Source organism: Hemibagrus wyckioides, linkage group LG18, assembly GCF_019097595.1.
Source record: "Hemibagrus wyckioides isolate EC202008001 linkage group LG18, SWU_Hwy_1.0, whole genome shotgun sequence".
Taxonomy (NCBI): domain Eukaryota; kingdom Metazoa; phylum Chordata; class Actinopteri; order Siluriformes; family Bagridae; genus Hemibagrus; species Hemibagrus wyckioides.
The window spans coordinates 14,972,059-14,989,520 of NC_080727.1; the positions used below are offsets into that span (position 1 = coordinate 14,972,059).

The following is a 17,462-nucleotide window of genomic DNA, read 5'->3' on the forward strand; positions in this document are numbered from 1 at the left end:
AATGATGTAGGGAAGTTTTAATTATAATGGTATTTGAAAAGTTGTAAATTCAAAGATAATGGTGTAAAAAAAGAGTCTAAAAGGTCTAAAAAGAAAGATGGGTGGGATTGTCTAGGCAAAGAACCAGTGACGTGTTGCATTGGGAAGATAAGGGAAATGTATATAAAGGCTGTAGTTGGAGTTCCCCGGGAAGAGGTTGTTGGGACGTTCATGCGTGAGCATCTCAATTCTTGTGTCAGCGCTGATTACAAAATAAAATCTCTTATCTGTATTCATCTAGTCTGCTTGATTGGCTTATTTAGTTTTGAGGCCTTACTAACTATGAGTCTCACTTAGACTGAGCTGTCGGGTCAGTGTGGAGCTGGAGTCAGATCTTAGTAGTGAGTACAGTAGAATTTTTTATTCCACATTGTTTTGGTGACCCCGACGTGATTTCAAAGAAAACGAGATTGGCACAGAGAGAACAGCAGAGCCCCAGACCCGGGACCTGAGGCTGTGGCCGCCGCCCACGGACCAGACACGGGATCCAACTAGGACAGAGGTAAGGCAGAAGCCTGTTTAACCGAATTTCTGCATTAGTTGTGTGTGGTCTGGGGAGGCGGAGGCGCTCAGCCCAGGGTCGGATCAGCTCTGCTCCAACCTATTGAGGCAGAGAGGCAGAGTGAGTGTAAGTTAAAACCACATAGAGTGACATGATAAATTGCATGTTTTGTATTGAAAAGACTAGATGATGTCAGATGTATGAATGTGTAAAGGCCTGTATGATCGAAAGTCCTGGTGGGTTCCAGGTGGTATGAGAGAAATTCCTGTGAAAAAGACCTTATTTGGACGCAAACGGAGCGTTTAGTAGCAGAATAGTAAGTTCTGTGAACGTGAACACCGTCACTGGAAAAAGAAAAATAAGTGTCAAGTAGCAGGTGATAAAAGAGAAGAGTAAAATTCCTGGATCCGGGGGGTAGTGAAAGGAAAATAAGAGAAGAAAAGAGAAATATAGTGAAAAATCCCGGATCTAGGTGTAAGAGAAATAAGAGATAAAGAGAATATAAAGAGAAAAAGCGCTGAATAGAAAAGTCCTGGATCCAGGTGGTAGAAAATAAAGAAAAGATTAAGAAAATAAGGAGAGGCCTGCTGTCGGCCTTTGTCTGTTGTCTGTCCTGATTGTATTGCATGCAGTGTGTGGGTGTGTTGAGTGCGAGGGGCTGTGTGAGTGTGAGTGCATGAGGAAAATAAATGGTGATTGGATGTGCGCACTGTAAATAGCACTGTATTAACCTTTTGTCTACTAACACTATTACTGTGAGAGTATAGGAAAACCAGTGTGTACATGCACACACATTGATATGGACTGTGATATATGAAACAGGTGGGGATGATAGGGCTGAAGTTGAAAAGGAACTGCAACAGAGTGGGAAAATAAGGCAGAAGTCTTTGTGAGAGTAAAGGAATCACCGTGCATGGATGTAATCATACTAAGGTTTGATATATATGTTTTAGAGGTGCATTATGTGAGAAATGAAGGGAAAGTAAGGGTAGTGATGGTGTGGACCAGAATAGCCTTTAGAATAAATCTTATAGTGAAGCGGGCGTCCACATACCGTAAGTGAGGACCTAGTGCCAAGTGTGAGCTAATGTTTCATCTCAATTTGTTGTGCACTCATTGAATTGGATGAATACGTGTATCTGTCGCTCGTATAATTGTTCCACCCTCTACTGACGTGAAAGTGTGGTTTGACATCCATGGGGTCCGTGTGAAGATGTAGCACATCGAAGGACACTATTGATCCTGAATGGTGGAAGTGTTTGTATCCGCCTACACGGGACGACACCGTGTGAGTGCTTACTTTACCGTTCCGGAGGAACTAAGTGAGGAAGTTCCCAATATTATCACAGAAAGAGCAAAAGCTCGCGGATTAGAGCTAAGTCTTAGCAGTCCACTACCATTCAAGCGAATTGGCTATAGGTTTCCAAATAGGTTTGAAAGGGAGTTCGCGGAGGCAGCGGAGTTAGGGTCAATTTAATGTGGCCTATGACCCCAAGAGGTCCTCAATACATGGAAGTTTGGATTAGCATGTGGAAGTTGGGGCAGGATCGTAGGTTCTGGAAGTGTTTCATTGCAGGAAGTTTAACAGTAGACCCTCAGGTGATGATGAAGAATTAAAAAAGAACAAGGGTGTGTGTGTGTGTGTGGAAAAAGATTGAGTGCATTCTGGAGTGGTGGAGAGGTGTGTGTGTGTGGGGGGGCATTGTGCCAAGAAAGAGTGAGTAAGAGCGGAGACATCCCCCCTAGAAGGAGGAATTTCATACAGAATAAGTGAGGGAAAAGAGTTGTACATATGAATAGGCTGAGGAGTTCAACGGCTAGAGACACGGTTTGTGGACTTGGGACGAAATCAAAAGTGGCTGAAAGCAGGCTTAGCGAGGGAGGGATATTGTGCAATCAGCAGAAGGGAATACTCAGGAAAAATCCACCTAAAACTTGGGTCTGCATTCTATTGGGCCACTCAGTGAATTGTAAAAAGTGTGACCCAGATAATACAACATTACCCTTATTGAAGTATTGAACTATTATACTGACACCATATACTGCATGCGCACTACTGTTTTCTTCAGCTGTATGGCCTTTTGCCAAGACTTAGAGATAGAAACAAGGGGAATACGCACACACTTTTGGGATGAGCGGACATATAAAGATAGAGAAGGAGTAGAGCACTGGCAGCCAGAAGATTTGATTAGAGATAAATTGTGGGCCCTGACAAAGTTTGACGGACTGTACACCTTACAAAGAACGTTCCCTGACTTAGACTGGTACGAAGCCTTGAGGAAGATTTGGCGTCCCAAGTTGTTGAGTCCTATATTGAGAGCACTAGTTGACGCTCCTGAGCCCAGCAGTGTAGCCATCCCAATATTTGATTTCATCAGTGACCCATATAAGGAGGACGACGAACCCCTGGCAGAGTTATTCCAGCCCAGACCAGGCCAGTACAATTATTGTTCGGGATTGACAGCAACTGTGACAGTAGAACCGCGACTCATACATTGGGAAAGAGGTTTTGCAACGTCAGTGCTGATTGATAAGATCAGTGCGCTCGGTGAGAAGATAAGAAAGAATCCAGTAAGGCCGAGCTTGACAGTGAAACGAATCAGCGTCGCACTGAAGTGGTCTGAAGGCAACAGGAATCCAGGAGAGAGAAGTAGCGCATACAAGGCACAACAGGGGTGCATCATGAGTGAAGGGAGAAGACAGCCTACACCAGTTGACATTATAATAGCGCAACACAAACCTGACGAGAAGTATGTCAGGAAGTGTATGAGAAAATGGCATGACAGGACTCAGGGGACATGGCAGTGGCCGGTGGAAGGAACATTTGATGAAAAGGCCTGCTCAGAAGTGAGAGAGATGCTGAGACACTGGAAGCCAAGCAAAGATGATGATAAATCCAGAGGAAAGAAGTATAGGCAATTAGAGATTCTGGAATGGTTCATGAGAGAAGGAAAGAAGGTCAGAGAAGTGGAAGAAGCGGTGAAGCGAGCGATAAAGAAGGAAGAAGAGCGGAGTAGAGAGGAGAAAGAAATAGAAAGACCACCGCCAATCTACTGTCCACCACCCAACTACAACGAGCCAATGGTGGGCAGGGAACAAGTGGGAGTGTATCCAACCTTAACGGACTGCTATGCCAACTGGACAGGATGGGAAGACGTGGAGATATCAGTTGAAAACCCAATTAAAGGAAAAATTAGAAGGAGCAAAGAAACAGGGGGAAATCACAGTGAAAATGAGGAAGAAGGGGAGGCAGAGGAGATACTGCAAAGAGCAATGAAAGAGAGTGAAGAGTATTTGCAAAAGGGAAAAGAGTTCACACACTCAACACCAGTGGGGGACAGTGCTGAGAGATATATCTCAACGTGTGCGAGTGGGCCTACAGCGCCCCCCACGCTCCCGGAAGAATGGGAAAGAGATGAACCAATGAGTGAAGAACAGGGTGTGTATAATCAATCCCGAACAGAAAAGACAACAGGGCCACCGGAAAAACAACCATGTGCTGAATACTGGCGAGAAGATCCAGAGAGACAGGTTAGAGGAGTGCTGTACATAGAGCCAAGGGAAGATGCAATAAAGAGACAGAGGGACACCAGAGAGCAGAAGGTGAGGGATAGTGTTCGTAATTTCGCGCAGCAGCTGGAAGATTTAGAGGAGCGCTTACAAAATTCAGTTACAGCGTTGGAGGAGCAGCTGGAACGGGAGCGCACGCGACCAAGAACCTTAAGGGACAAGAAGTCATTAAAAGCACCGCAGAGATATGGGTTTAATGACGAGGAAGAGGTTCGAATGAATCCCCTGGTGACAAAAGGAAGAGATGTGCAATATGTTCCATGGACATTTATGGATATGGTAGGATTAAGCTCACAGCTACCGGAGATGTGTAATGGAGGGCAGAGGTGGATTACAAAGTTTGAAGAAAAGACAGCTGAAATACTGGATGAAGCTGGACTAAAAGGAGCAATGGCTCTACCAGGCTGGGATGCTATAGCACTGGGGACATGGAGAAATAGGTTGTGGAATGAAATAAGGAAAACCTACCCCACGAAAATGGACCCAGGACAACTGGAACACATGATTCTGAAGGAAGAAGAAAATGTAGTAAAATTCATTTATGATTATCAGAATAAATGGAAGGAAGAGACAGGTGGAACATGGGACAAGACGGATACAAGTAAAGGACTGTTTAAATTAATGCTGAAGAAATGTCTGCCAGAACCAGTCCAAACCTCGTTGGATGAGGTGGTCGGTCTAAACTCCATGCCTTGGGATACCTACAAAGCACATGTGATACATTATGTGGAACAATACAGAAAGAAACAAAAGGATGAGAAAACAGCCTCAGAGGCCCTACTGACACAGCTATATAAAACACAGCTTGGCGAGTTGACAAGAGCTAGACAGAAAGAAAAGGAGAGAGAAAAAGCAGGAAAAATACAAGCCGCAGTGGTTATCCCAGCAGGCCAAGAACCAGTACAGAATAACCAAATGCTGCCGCAACAAGGACAAACACCGCAGCAACCGCAAATGATGCCACAACCGCAGGTGGCAGCACCAAACTCACAGCATCCACAAAATAGCCAGGTGTACCCAATGACTCAACCCATTAATGTCCACATTGGCGGTGCACAAGGAAGATTTAGAGGACGCCCAATGAGAGGTCGGTGGCAAGGGAGGAGGCAGCCGTGGGAACGATTTGGATCACCACCGCAGGGATATGCACCGCAGAGCCCTGGAGGGCCCCAAGGACTGAGTTACGCGCAGGCACCCCCCAATCCTCAGTATCAGCAGCCTCAACAACCACTAGAGTGCTGGGGCTGCGGAGGGAGTGGACACATGAGAAGAGACTGCCCGCATATGTATCAGCCCCAGATAGGCCCGGGACTGGGGCCCGCGCCAAATTGGAGTTGAAACGGCCCTGAGAAGCCAGAGGGGGAGAATATGCAGTATGCCACCACACTGCATCCGCAACAGGAACCAACTGTCATGGTAACACCCTAATAATGAGCGTCCTTTTCCATTCATGATCGACACAGGTGCCACATATTCATGTATAGGGCGCGAAGGCTCGAATCTCCCTCTCGCTCGGAAGACCATCAAAACAACAGGCTTCTCAGGGATCTCACAGATCTTACATTTCACAGAGCCTCAGATACTAACATTAGAAGACACCACCATTGTGGCACCACTTTTGTATTCACCCTCTACACCAGTCAATTTATTGGGACGAGATCTTTTGTGTAAATTTAAGGCTAGAATTCAGTGCAGCCCTACAGGCCTCTGGGTGACATTCCCAGACAGAACCACAGCAGAACAATATCTCATGGCTGGGACGCAGGCAGACACAGAGTGTAGCACAGTGTATTGGCTACAGAACGACAATCCCTCATTATCAGAGTTGCAGGCCAGCTATTTACAGTGGAAGCCATGGATACAGGCCATGCGGCCGGATTACACCGAACCTAAGAGCCCGTTGCACTGTACTATGTGTTTTGACCCTGACAGCACCAATGAAGAATATGCAACACTATGGTCAGACATGTTGGAAGGAAAACTGTTTGACGTAGTGACAACAGACATCTTCGTGGGCCCTCAAGGAGTGGCAGTGGCAGTTCAGTTACCCAATAACTTAAAGAGCTGGTACCAGATTACAAACTCAGTACCACACATCACACTGATGGTAGCAGGAGGATATGAATCGAAAGACCTGGGACCAATGCTCAAAGAAACTAGCCAGGTGCTGGAATGGAAGCCAACCATCAATCAGTACATGCACACCTTACCGGATGGAAAATTTATGCACATTTCTCAAAAAGGCACAGACACTTTAAGAGCCACACAAACCTTGATAGAAAAGAAAATGTCACCTATCTATCAGTTACCATTTTCAGACGACAAAGACATCGCACCAGATAAACAATCGGATACAGAAACTGAAGGGCTGTTAGCCACAATCCCAAGTGTGCTCTGGACTCAGCACTCTACGGATGTAGAACTCATAAAGTCAGCAGGACAGGTTTTGATAAAACTTAAACCTAATGTCAGGTACCCGTATCAGAAACAATATACACTAACACCACAGGCTCAGGCAGGGATAGGGCCTACACTCGAGGGGTTATTGGAGGCAGGGGTTTTAATACCAACACATAGCCGCTGCAACACTCCAATATTCCTGGTTAGAAAACCAAACTCAGATAAGTGGCGACTTGTGCATGATTTACGTGCTATTAACCATATAGTTGAGGCAGAAGCGCCCATAGTCCCAGATCCACATACGTTACTCTCCAACATCCCAGGCAATACTAAGTGGTACACGGTTATTGACTTGTGTTCAGCATTTTTCAGTATTCCACTGCATCCAGATTCACAACATTTGTTTGCGTTCATGTATAACGGCCAACAGTACACATACACGAGATTGCCCCAGGGCTATTGTGAAAGCCCATCAATTTTCAATCGAATTGTGGCTAGGGATCTAGCTTCATTGGATATTGATAGTCTTCTCCTGACATATGTTGATGACATCTTGATTTGTAGCCCAACTAAAGAACAGTGCCAGGCAGACTCCCTAAAAGTATTGAGACTCTTAGCAGAAAATGGACACAAGGTGAGCAAGGAAAAGTTACAGTTCTGCAAACAGGAAGTAGAGTATCTAGGAAGAGTTTTGCATGGCACTAGTCGTAAGCTGTCGCCTACGCATCTAGAGGCGGTCCGTAAAGCCCCGAAACCGCAAACGGTTGGGCAGATGTTGTCTTTCTTGGATATGGTGGGTTATAGCAGACAGTGGATAGTAGATTTTGCATTGAAGGTAGCTCCACTACGTGCGTTGATAAAAGCAGCTGATCAAAAGAAAGCTGCATTGGTTTGGACGATGGAGGCCGTTGCAGCTTTCGAAATGCTGAAGGAGGATCTTTGTACAGCACCAGCGCTAGCGAGTCCTGATTACGGTAAGCCATTCTTCCTGTATGTATCAGAAAAACGAGGCTTCGCTAATGCCGTGTTAACTCAGCAACAGGGACCGGTCAAGCAGCCTGTTGCTTACTTTAGCTGCAGGCTAGACAACATTGAGAGTGGTATGCCGCCGTGTTATCGTGGATTAGCAGCAGCAGCCTTTGCGTATCAAAAGGCGTCAACCATTACAATGGGCCATCCTACTGTATTGTACACTACACATGCGCTACACGCCCTGCTTACCAGTCCGACATTTGTGATAACTCATGCACGGAAGACAGGCTACGACGTAATTCTCTCTTCACCAGAATTGACTATTCAAAGATGCCAGACAGTTAATCCAGCTGATAGAATGATGACCCCATTGGATGGTGAACCGCACGATTGTCAGCAAGTTTCAACCACATACTCTAAAGCGCATCAAGACCTTGAAAATCAACCTTTGCCACATTCGGATGTAACCTTTTTTGGTGACGGTTCGTGCTTTAGAGGCCCAGACGGGAACTTGGCGGGTTACGCCATAGTAGCGCCCAGTAATGATTTGACTAGCTTTGTTACTGTTCAGTCTACGGCTGTTTCTCAACCATGTTCCGCACAATTGGCTGAGTTAAAAGCGCTCGCCGCAGCTTGTAAGCTAGCTGCAGGGAAATCTTGTACTATTTTCACGGATTCTCAGTATGCTTATGGTGTGTGTCATTACTTCGGCCCTACATGGGCCCAGAGAGGGTTATTGAGAGCAGATGGCTCTCCTGTGACGCATGGAATGGCCATAACTGATTTGTTACATGCTATTACTCTGCCAGCTAAACTAGCCATCGTCAAATGTTTAGCGCATAAAACAGATGGCTCTTTTGTTACCAGTGGAAAGACTGCAGCAGATGAGGCAGCAAAATCAGCAGCTTTAGGACATACCAACATTATGCTTGTGACCGACTCTGAAGGCGATGACTACCCAGAAACGGACTTAACCTCCTTAGCCGCAGCGCAAAACTCGGCCTCAGTGTATGAGATATCTAAGTGGATAAAAAGGGGGGCGGTTAAGAATGCACGGCCAGGCGTATGGCGGGGTCCTCAGGGACATTTTGTGGCTCCTCTCTCAGTTCTCACATCGTTGATTAATGATGCGCATGGCTTGAGCCATTGCGCAAGGGGGGAAGTGATCAAACGGATTCAAAGAGCATGGTGGTCTCCGTATTTAGCTCAGATGGTTGATCACAGGTTAGCACATTGTGAAATATGCGCAGAATACAACAACAGGAAAAGTTTTACTGCCCCAATAGGTCACATACCAGAGCCAGATGGACCATTCAGGCATCTGATCATTGACTTCATGGATATGGCTGAGGTGAAGGAGAAGAAAAGGTATGTTTTGGTGGTGGAGGATAGGTTTAGTAGATGGGTGGAGGCGCACCCAACAGCTAAAGCAGATGCAGATTCAGTGGCTAAATTTTTGTGTCGTGAGGTGATTCCAAGGTTTGGTATTCCTGATAAGATCAGCTCAGACAGTGGTACTCACTTTGTGAACAATGTGATTCGAAGAGTGTTCCAGTATTTAAGAATACGACACAGATTGGGCTGTGTCTATCACCCACAGTCGCAGGGAATGGTGGAAAGGGCCAATGGAACATTAAAAGCGAAGCTGGCAAAAATTTGTGAAGCTAGAAAAATGAATTGGGTGCAAGCTTTGCCATTAGCACTGATGAGCATGAGAATGCAAACTAACCGAATGACGCATCTAACCCCGCATGAAATGCTTACAGGACGACCTATGCCTGTGCCTTATCTACGAGGGCCCTATAAGGGCCCTTCGCTGGAGCAGCTTGAAAGTGAGCTTGGCAATTATGTGAAGCACTTGACTGAAATACACCGAGCTATATTCCAACAGGTGAAAGGTGCTACAGAGGGAAGGACGAGCGAAATTGACGAGGAGCTGAGGACTGTGAAACCAGGAGACTGGGTGTATGTCAAGGTCTTCAAGAGAAGATGGAATGAGCCCAGATGAGTTGGACCACTAAAAGTTGTCTTAGCTACTCCAATAGCCGTAAAGGTCGAAGGTAAGACTGCTTGGTTTCATCTAAATCACTGTTGCAGAGCACCAGATCCAGGGGCTGGAGCGAGACGTGAAAGAGCGCAGGAACAGGATCCACTGATAAGGGAATTCGAGACGCGAAGGCGTGATCCAGCTGTTCCCGCCTCACAACCCCCTTCGGTACAAGCGCCCCACCCGCAGAGCCAGGAGTACCAACCGTGGGAGAGTCCAGCAGAACAAGAAGAAGACGACCCAAGGGAAGGGCCTTCACAACACGATGTGGGAGATACAGGACCTGCCTATAGAACTAGAGCCCGTGCACGGCGAGAACACTGAAAGAGAAAGGAGAGAGAGGAACGATGACCAAGAAATAAATGAAGAGGAGGGAAACGGTGATCAAATCAACAGAACGGACTGGGGCTTATTGGTACTTGTAATAATAGCACTGCTGTGTATAGGACTATGGACGTACACACTTATGCGAGTCTTTGGTGATGATGAACAAATGAATGATGAAACTAGGGGAATGTATTATATTGAGCAATCACCAACAACACTGCCCAGAGTACGCAGAGACACTGCACAGTCAATGAGCCTTATGAGTAGATTAGACCAGGAGTTGTGGACAAACAACTTGTTTTACCAATGGCTAAGTTACACAGCACACGAAGCAGGAAACACCTCGTGCATAGTGTGCCATGACAGGACATCGCGAGCTCCCAGGGTTTTTCCAACGAGAGGACCAGAAGGTTGTAACAGCACCAAGCACAACCTACGCCGCCTATGCCCATTCGTTTGTCTTATGCATTCTATCTCATGTGCTTACGGCCCAACCAGGTTGAAGAAGTTGAATAGCACCTGTGAGTATGAGGAGATCGGGACTGAGGGACATCCACCCATCAGAGTGAGTGAGCGTCAGGGACAGAGATACCCATTCTGTGTATGTTCAAACGGATCACAGATGTTCGTCGGCAACATTTCTAAAGACTGTGACATGACGGCAGATACAAAAGGATTGAAGATTAACGTGTGGAGACAGTGGAAAAAGGACTATATTGATCTGAACCAGCCTGACCTATCTAATGGGACTAGGCCGCTGGCTGATGTATTCTGGTATTGTGGATATAGTGTTGCTAGGCAGACCCTGCCACCCGGATGGGGAGGATGCTGTGCAACAGTGGTGCTGACAGGAAAACTAACTGTGCTGCAAGAAAAGGAGATTAATGCATCAGGTCGACGAATTAAGCGCGACTTGGGACGATTTGACAGGAGCAGTGGGGTTTATGTGGATTGGAGAGGGGTTCCGGTGGGAGTCCCTGATGAACATGCTGCCATTGGTCGACCAGGAGCAGGAGCACTGACCTTTTTCTTGCCATGGGCACAGATTGGTAAAAACGTGAGATGGATTAACTACATTTGGTACAATCAACAAAGGTTCATGAACTACACAATACAAGCATTGGATTTGATTCAAGAACAACTGCATGCAACATCTACCATGGCCTTACAGAACAGCCTTATCCTGGACACCATGAGAGCCCCGGAAGAAGGAGTGTGTACTATGTTTGGAGACCAATGTTGTACTTACATTCCAATACACACTGGTCCAGAGGGTAACCTGAGTAAAATATTGAGGCAAATGAAAGATCTTAGAGATGAGCATGTAGAAAACACATATAAACCAACAAATGATTGGCTGGCATGGTTGTTCTCCTCAAATTGGAGAGCCGTCATACTTAGGATAGGAACAGTTGTAGGTGTGGTTTTAGTGATACTCGCCGTTCTGTTGTGTTGTGTAGTCCCACTACTGCGTTCCATGATTACACAGATGACGCACACATTGTTTGGCCAATATGTTCAGATGACACATGAGATTGAGTCTCCGTTTAAACCCAGCAATGGCAGTGATGAATTGGACTTAATAAAGATGATTGCATAATGGAGGGGGATTGGAGGCATATATGGAGGTATTTATGGGGTAGGTTGTTGAAAAATGATTTGGGAGAGTGGGAGCCAAATGTAGGATTGCTAGAGTACCCTTTTATAGACAGACGTACATTGGTGAGGGAGATTTACGCAGACAGGATGTACATCACAGAGATACAAACATTCGCATACACTCCGAGGCAGACAGCGCAGTTACCTATTGTGGTAGAACATGCACATTATAGTGTAGAACGGTTGCTTAATCTAGCGTACAGGAGGAAGAGAAGGTTCGGAATATGGATAGGCGTTCCTCTTAGAAAGAGGGTAGAGGTCATTACAGTCAAGTTAGGGGAAGATGTATTGTGGACCAATGTTCCTAGACGAATGATGGAGCTGCTGAGAGCCTTGCCGTTCCAACCATCGGGCGGGGGCTAAGTGATGTGCTAGTAACCTCTCCTTAGCCTCCCAACGGCCCCTCTACGTGGCGCAAAGTCACATGGGCAGAAGAACAACAGGGGATATCATAAAGGATGTGGGTTGTGTTATGTCGGCGTGTCGTATTATATTGTGTTTTAAGTCACTAATGTTTATGCATGCAACACTATTATCATTTACGTGTGTTTTGAAATACTACTGATGAAAAAGCGTAATCAGCTTCTTATATGAATCTATCCGTATGCCAAGTGTCAAATGTGCCGGGATCACTGGAGAAGTCTTATAATGACTACTGAATGATTGAATGTTACTCATTTATGCATCTTAATGACAACTGCTGATTTATGGTTAAAGGGAACATAATAATAATGATTCAGGCTTATTGGTCGTGTGGGAATGAGTGGTAGACATTACTGAATGTGTTATAAACATAGAGTTAGTTGATACTTAATGTTTGCACACTTGAAGCTCTCTGCAGGTACAGTGGCTGGGTAGGTAAGGTGATGAGATCTCGAGAGTGACTGAGGACAGAGTGACTGAGGTTCCAATCTGGCTCATGGTACAGATCCCAATAATGCCCTACTGAAGAATCAAGAGAAGACGGACCAGCAACACAAAAGCCACACCAGAGTCAGAGGTGTTGGGCAACGGGAAAGCTGCTACCCAAAAAGGGGGCAGCCGGTGACCAGAGAAGAAGGCCGGTTAGCCAAAGATGGGTAAGATCTCACTGGGTGGGACAACCTAAGGCAGGCACGGTCGTGCTGCTGGTCACCGGGCGTGAAACGGAAACAACGTGGATTGCATGTAACCAGGGGCACCTGGTGAGTAGGGTTGGGATCCAGGTGGGTATGAAATTGATTGGCGAATGTGAGAGAACGAGTGAGGTGGGCAATAGCAAGACTGAGAAGAACTACATGCAGTGGTACCTGCACAGAGCTTGGAGTACTTATTACATTCCTTAACGAGTATATAATTCAAATGCAATTGTTTACTAGCACCACGATAGTAGCGAAACACTGAAAACGAATCATACGAGTATATAATCCTTGTGCTGATTTATGTACGTATATAAGGCATGTATGCATAGCATCTGAACAAGTTGAGTGTGTTGTGACTTGAGTCACAAAAGGGAGGAATGTGGGAGATAATTTTGTAAATGAGGATATATGTATGAGGTGTGTGTTTGATGTAGTGTGAAATAATCGGGGGACAGCAGGAGTGAGTTCTCAGGTAAGGTTTATTCGTTAGGTCGTTTGAGCTTAAGAACAATATAATGTTTAACACGGCATGTTGGCCGGTCACGGGCCTTGCACACAGGCTGCAAGGGCTTTGAAGAACAAATAGTTGTATCAATGATGTCAGTCTGGCAGGCCTTCTCTGCGGTACCAGGCTTTCCAAACTTGGACCAATCAATGGCAGAGATGCACCCTAGATTATTATGGTCAATCTTCGCTCCGCTGGTACCTGGAGCGGTAGTGATCTCATCATGAAGTAAACGCAGCGCGTGCTGGATGGCAATGGTGGTACCAGGCGAAATATCTAGAGTACATGCGTAGAAGACAGTGGATAAATCAGAAAAGCCGTGAAGTGTAGAGTGTAATAAAAGAAAGGGTGTTGGCCCCTGAAGGACTGAGAACTTACCCATGCTGTCTCCTGAAGAAGAATGAGGTGTTGGCAAGAGTGAGGCCGAAGACAATCCCACTGGTGGGGGCGGAAACGCCCAATTTTTAATATAATGATGTAGGGAAGTTTTAATTATAATGGTATTTGAAAAGTTGTAAATTCAAAGATAATGGTGTAAAAAAAGAGTCTAAAAGGTCTAAAAAGAAAGATGGGTGGGATTGTCTAGGCAAAGAACCAGTGACGTGTTGCATTGGGAAGATAAGGGAAATGTATATAAAGGCTGTAGTTGGAGTTCCCCGGGAAGAGGTTGTTGGGACGTTCATGCATGAGCATCTCAATTCTTGTGTCAGCGCTGATTACAAAATAAAATCTCTTATCTGTATTCATCTAGTCTGCTTGATTGGCTTATTTAGTTTTGAGGCCTTACTAACTGAGTCTCACTTAGACTGAGCTGTCGGGTCAGTGTGGAGCTGGAGTCAGATTTTAGTAGTGAGTACAGTAGAATTTTTATTCCACACAGTCCAGTGACTTCTGTGCCGGTCCCAAGCTCGGATAAATAGAGAGGATTGCGTCAGAAAGGGCATCCGGCATAAAACATTGCCAAATTTAACCATGCGAATCGTCACTTGAGGATGCAAAAGATAGGGATAGGTGGAGAGAGATGATTCGCTGTGGCTACCCCTGAAGGGAAAAGCCGAAAAAAGAGGAGGAGGTCATAATGTTATGCCTGATCTGTGTATTTTAGCTATTTAACTTTTAAGAATATCTCACTGTTCACTTACATAAAAATGTTCCCAATGGATAGTACAGTCTGCATGAAAATCTCATTTTTAGCTGTTAGAACTCCATTGACACAGCTTTAATGGGATTCTATGGCACCTCAAAATTCACTGTGTTATAATTTGAGGAAAGATTACGTTTTTTTTATTTATTTATTGTGAGATCTAGCTAGTTAACTGTCAATACCTACACTACCATTCAAAGGTTTAGGATCACTTGGAAATTTTCTTGCTTTCCAGTTGTGCACTGAGGCATTCCACTCCTTTTTCTGTTCTGGTTAGAACCAGTTTACATCGTTCTATGAAATTTCACAGTATAGAAACAAGGAACATACTTTCTTTCTGGCCATTTTGAGCCTGTAAACAAACCCACAACTCCTGATGATGCAGATACTAAACTAACCTAAAGAAAGCCATTATAAGCTATTATTATTATTATTATTGCTCCCTTAATCAGAACAGTGGTTCTCCATCTGTGCTAGCACTATTGCAAAAGGGTTTCTAACCATCAATTAGCCTTATAAAATGAGACTGAAACAGATGATTTTATAAAATATATCTTTGTTTTTTTAATATGAATACCTAAAGTTTTGTTCATATCTATATGTGCAAAGTCAAGACATTGTGTGTAACATGTGTAACAAATTCCCCCTTTCACCAGGCCTTGCAGTTCCCAGCAGTTGAATGTTGACCTTTATATATACATAGAATTATATTATCTGTATATCTGAAAATGTACATTTTGTTGCCTCTTTCTCTCTCAGTTTTATCAAACCTTGCCACCCTCCTCTGAGTTCTATCTTTAACTACTCATCACTAAGTGGGTGATTTTTGTTTGTTTCTTTCATTTCACAACATGACATGATGAAAATGCTAAGAGACATCTACCAGGCCACAAGAGATGGTAACATTGTAGACCATCCCATTTTACTGAACTATAAAAGCCGATCATTTCATTAGGATGACCTCCTTCCCTGCATTTCTCAAAAAAGGTGAGACAACTGCTTAAAGTAAAGACTGTATTTTTCCATGATCATAAATGAAATTTGAAGTAACAACTGATGTACAGTACAGCTGAACTGAATTTTTAATGTGTATTTAATAATGGTAAAATAGAATTTTCTTACATATAGCTTTCAGTTACAAATTTCTAAAACAAACATTAGACATATTAGTACTAAGTGGGAGAATATAATTAAATGGCAGTACTTTTGATTCAGGGTTAGGGGGGATTCATGCTTCATTATACAACAATTTAACAACTAAAACTGTCAGTAGTGGTGTCTTGGAAGAACTACAACTTATAACAGATTCTAAGAGACACAGATTTATATTATACCGCAGCATTGTACACTAAAAGAAAAACATCATGCTTTACATGTGAAACATTCAAACAGATCATATAAAGTATTGTTTTAATATCTTCTTTCTAATTAATATTTCTTCCTTCTGTAGCAAAGCTGGAAAACACAATGGAAAATAGATCAACTTTTACCACATTCATTCTGGATGGCTACTATGTAATGGACAAACAGAAGCATCTGTTCATTTTTATTTTTCTCTTACTCTACGCTGGAATTTTTATCCTGAACTCACTTCTCATTGCTGTAATCTATTTTGAAAAAGCACTGCATAATCCAATGTGTATATTTTTATGCAATCTGTCATGTAATGGTATATATGGCAGCACAAGTCTGATCCCACATCTGATATTTAATCTCACTACTGAGGAGCATAGGATATCTTTAACAAATTGTCTCATACAAATCTTATGTTTACACACTTATAATATTATTGAACTAACTATATTGGCCTTTATGAGCTATGACCGTTATGTTGCTATTTGTTACCCACTTCACTATCATGATATGATGTCGACAAGAAAGTTGCAGGTATTTATATTTTTTGCATGGTCTTATCCATTAGTTGCTTTTTTTATATTTGAAACCTTCACAATACGCTTAACCTTTTGCAAAGAAATTATAGATAAGACACACTGTGTAAATTTTGAACTCATTAAACTCTCTTGCACAGACATCACTATCCACAACAAAGTTGGACTTGGTCTAATGGCTATTTACTTGATTCCACAGGTTATAATGATTTTATTCTCTTATGCAATGATTTTGCGTGTTTGCATATATTCTTCTAAGGAATGTCAAAACAAAGCCATCCAAACATGTACACCTCATCTTCTTGCTGTTTTGAATTATTTTGTTGGAGTATTTTTTGAAGTAATACAAAGTCGGCTAGATTCAAGGTATTTCCCTTACGAATTCCGAAATTTCATGTCTATATATTTTATGATATTTCCTCCTCTGTTAAATCCAGTTATCTATGGCATGAGTGTTCAGGTTATAAAGAAACATATTCAGAATTTTTTATTTGGTAAAAAAGTTGATCCCTTTAGAAATTAAGACAGGGTGAAAAAGTTCATACATTTTGAGTTATTGCTTCTGTTTTGTCTTCTGTTTTTCATAATGGTCACTGAAGCCTAATTATGTTTCTTCCACTGTTTATGGATAGGAGTCCAAGTAAAAATAGCTTTAATTTAATTAACTTAGCAATCCTTTGCTTCTAAGGGATACTTTTAATCTTAATCTTTCAGGCCTTTTTAACATGCTGGTATTTCCTGTGAAATACTTTAGATCCACTTCTGTTAAAGCTTCTGGTTTAATTGAGCTCTTGCAGAATATGTTTGTTTTTCTGCAAAATGAAATGTCTTTTCTTCTTTTCACAGACTTAAGTGTTTAATTAATTAATTAATAAATTCAGTTTTTCTGGTGACTTTTAGTGGCCCAAAACCTTTTTAAGACACTATAATTTCTTTTATCTCAACTTGCTATCCTCCTCTGTTAAATCCAGTTATGGTATGAATTCAGATTCAGAGCCATCAAAAAGCCATCACTGCTTAGGGCAATCTCCAAATTTAATGTACTCATTTTAGTACTCCAGTTACTAAAAGAGATGCAGATAGATTTATATATATGTCCATATTTGCATATTTATTGCATTTAATTTCTTATTTATGTTGTCTTGTGTTCAGTGTGATCATAGAGGCACAATTATCCCATTGTCTATGTATAGGAATAGAACTAATATGGCTTTATGATTATGGCATATGCTTATTAATCTGAGACACTTCTAACCTTAACCTTTCAGGTCGTCCTATAACAGGCAT

At 43.2% G+C, this 17,462-nt stretch overlaps 1 protein-coding gene across 1 annotated transcript; it reads left to right on the forward strand.

Moving 5' to 3' along the window:
* Window positions 1–15,753: 15,753 nt before the first annotated feature.
* Window positions 15,754–16,698, forward strand: LOC131369176 (olfactory receptor 4B13-like). Its single transcript, XM_058415652.1, has one exon. The coding sequence runs from the start codon at window positions 15,754–15,756 to the stop codon at window positions 16,696–16,698; it is 945 nt and encodes a 314-aa protein (XP_058271635.1).
* Window positions 16,699–17,462: the final 764 nt, after the last annotated feature.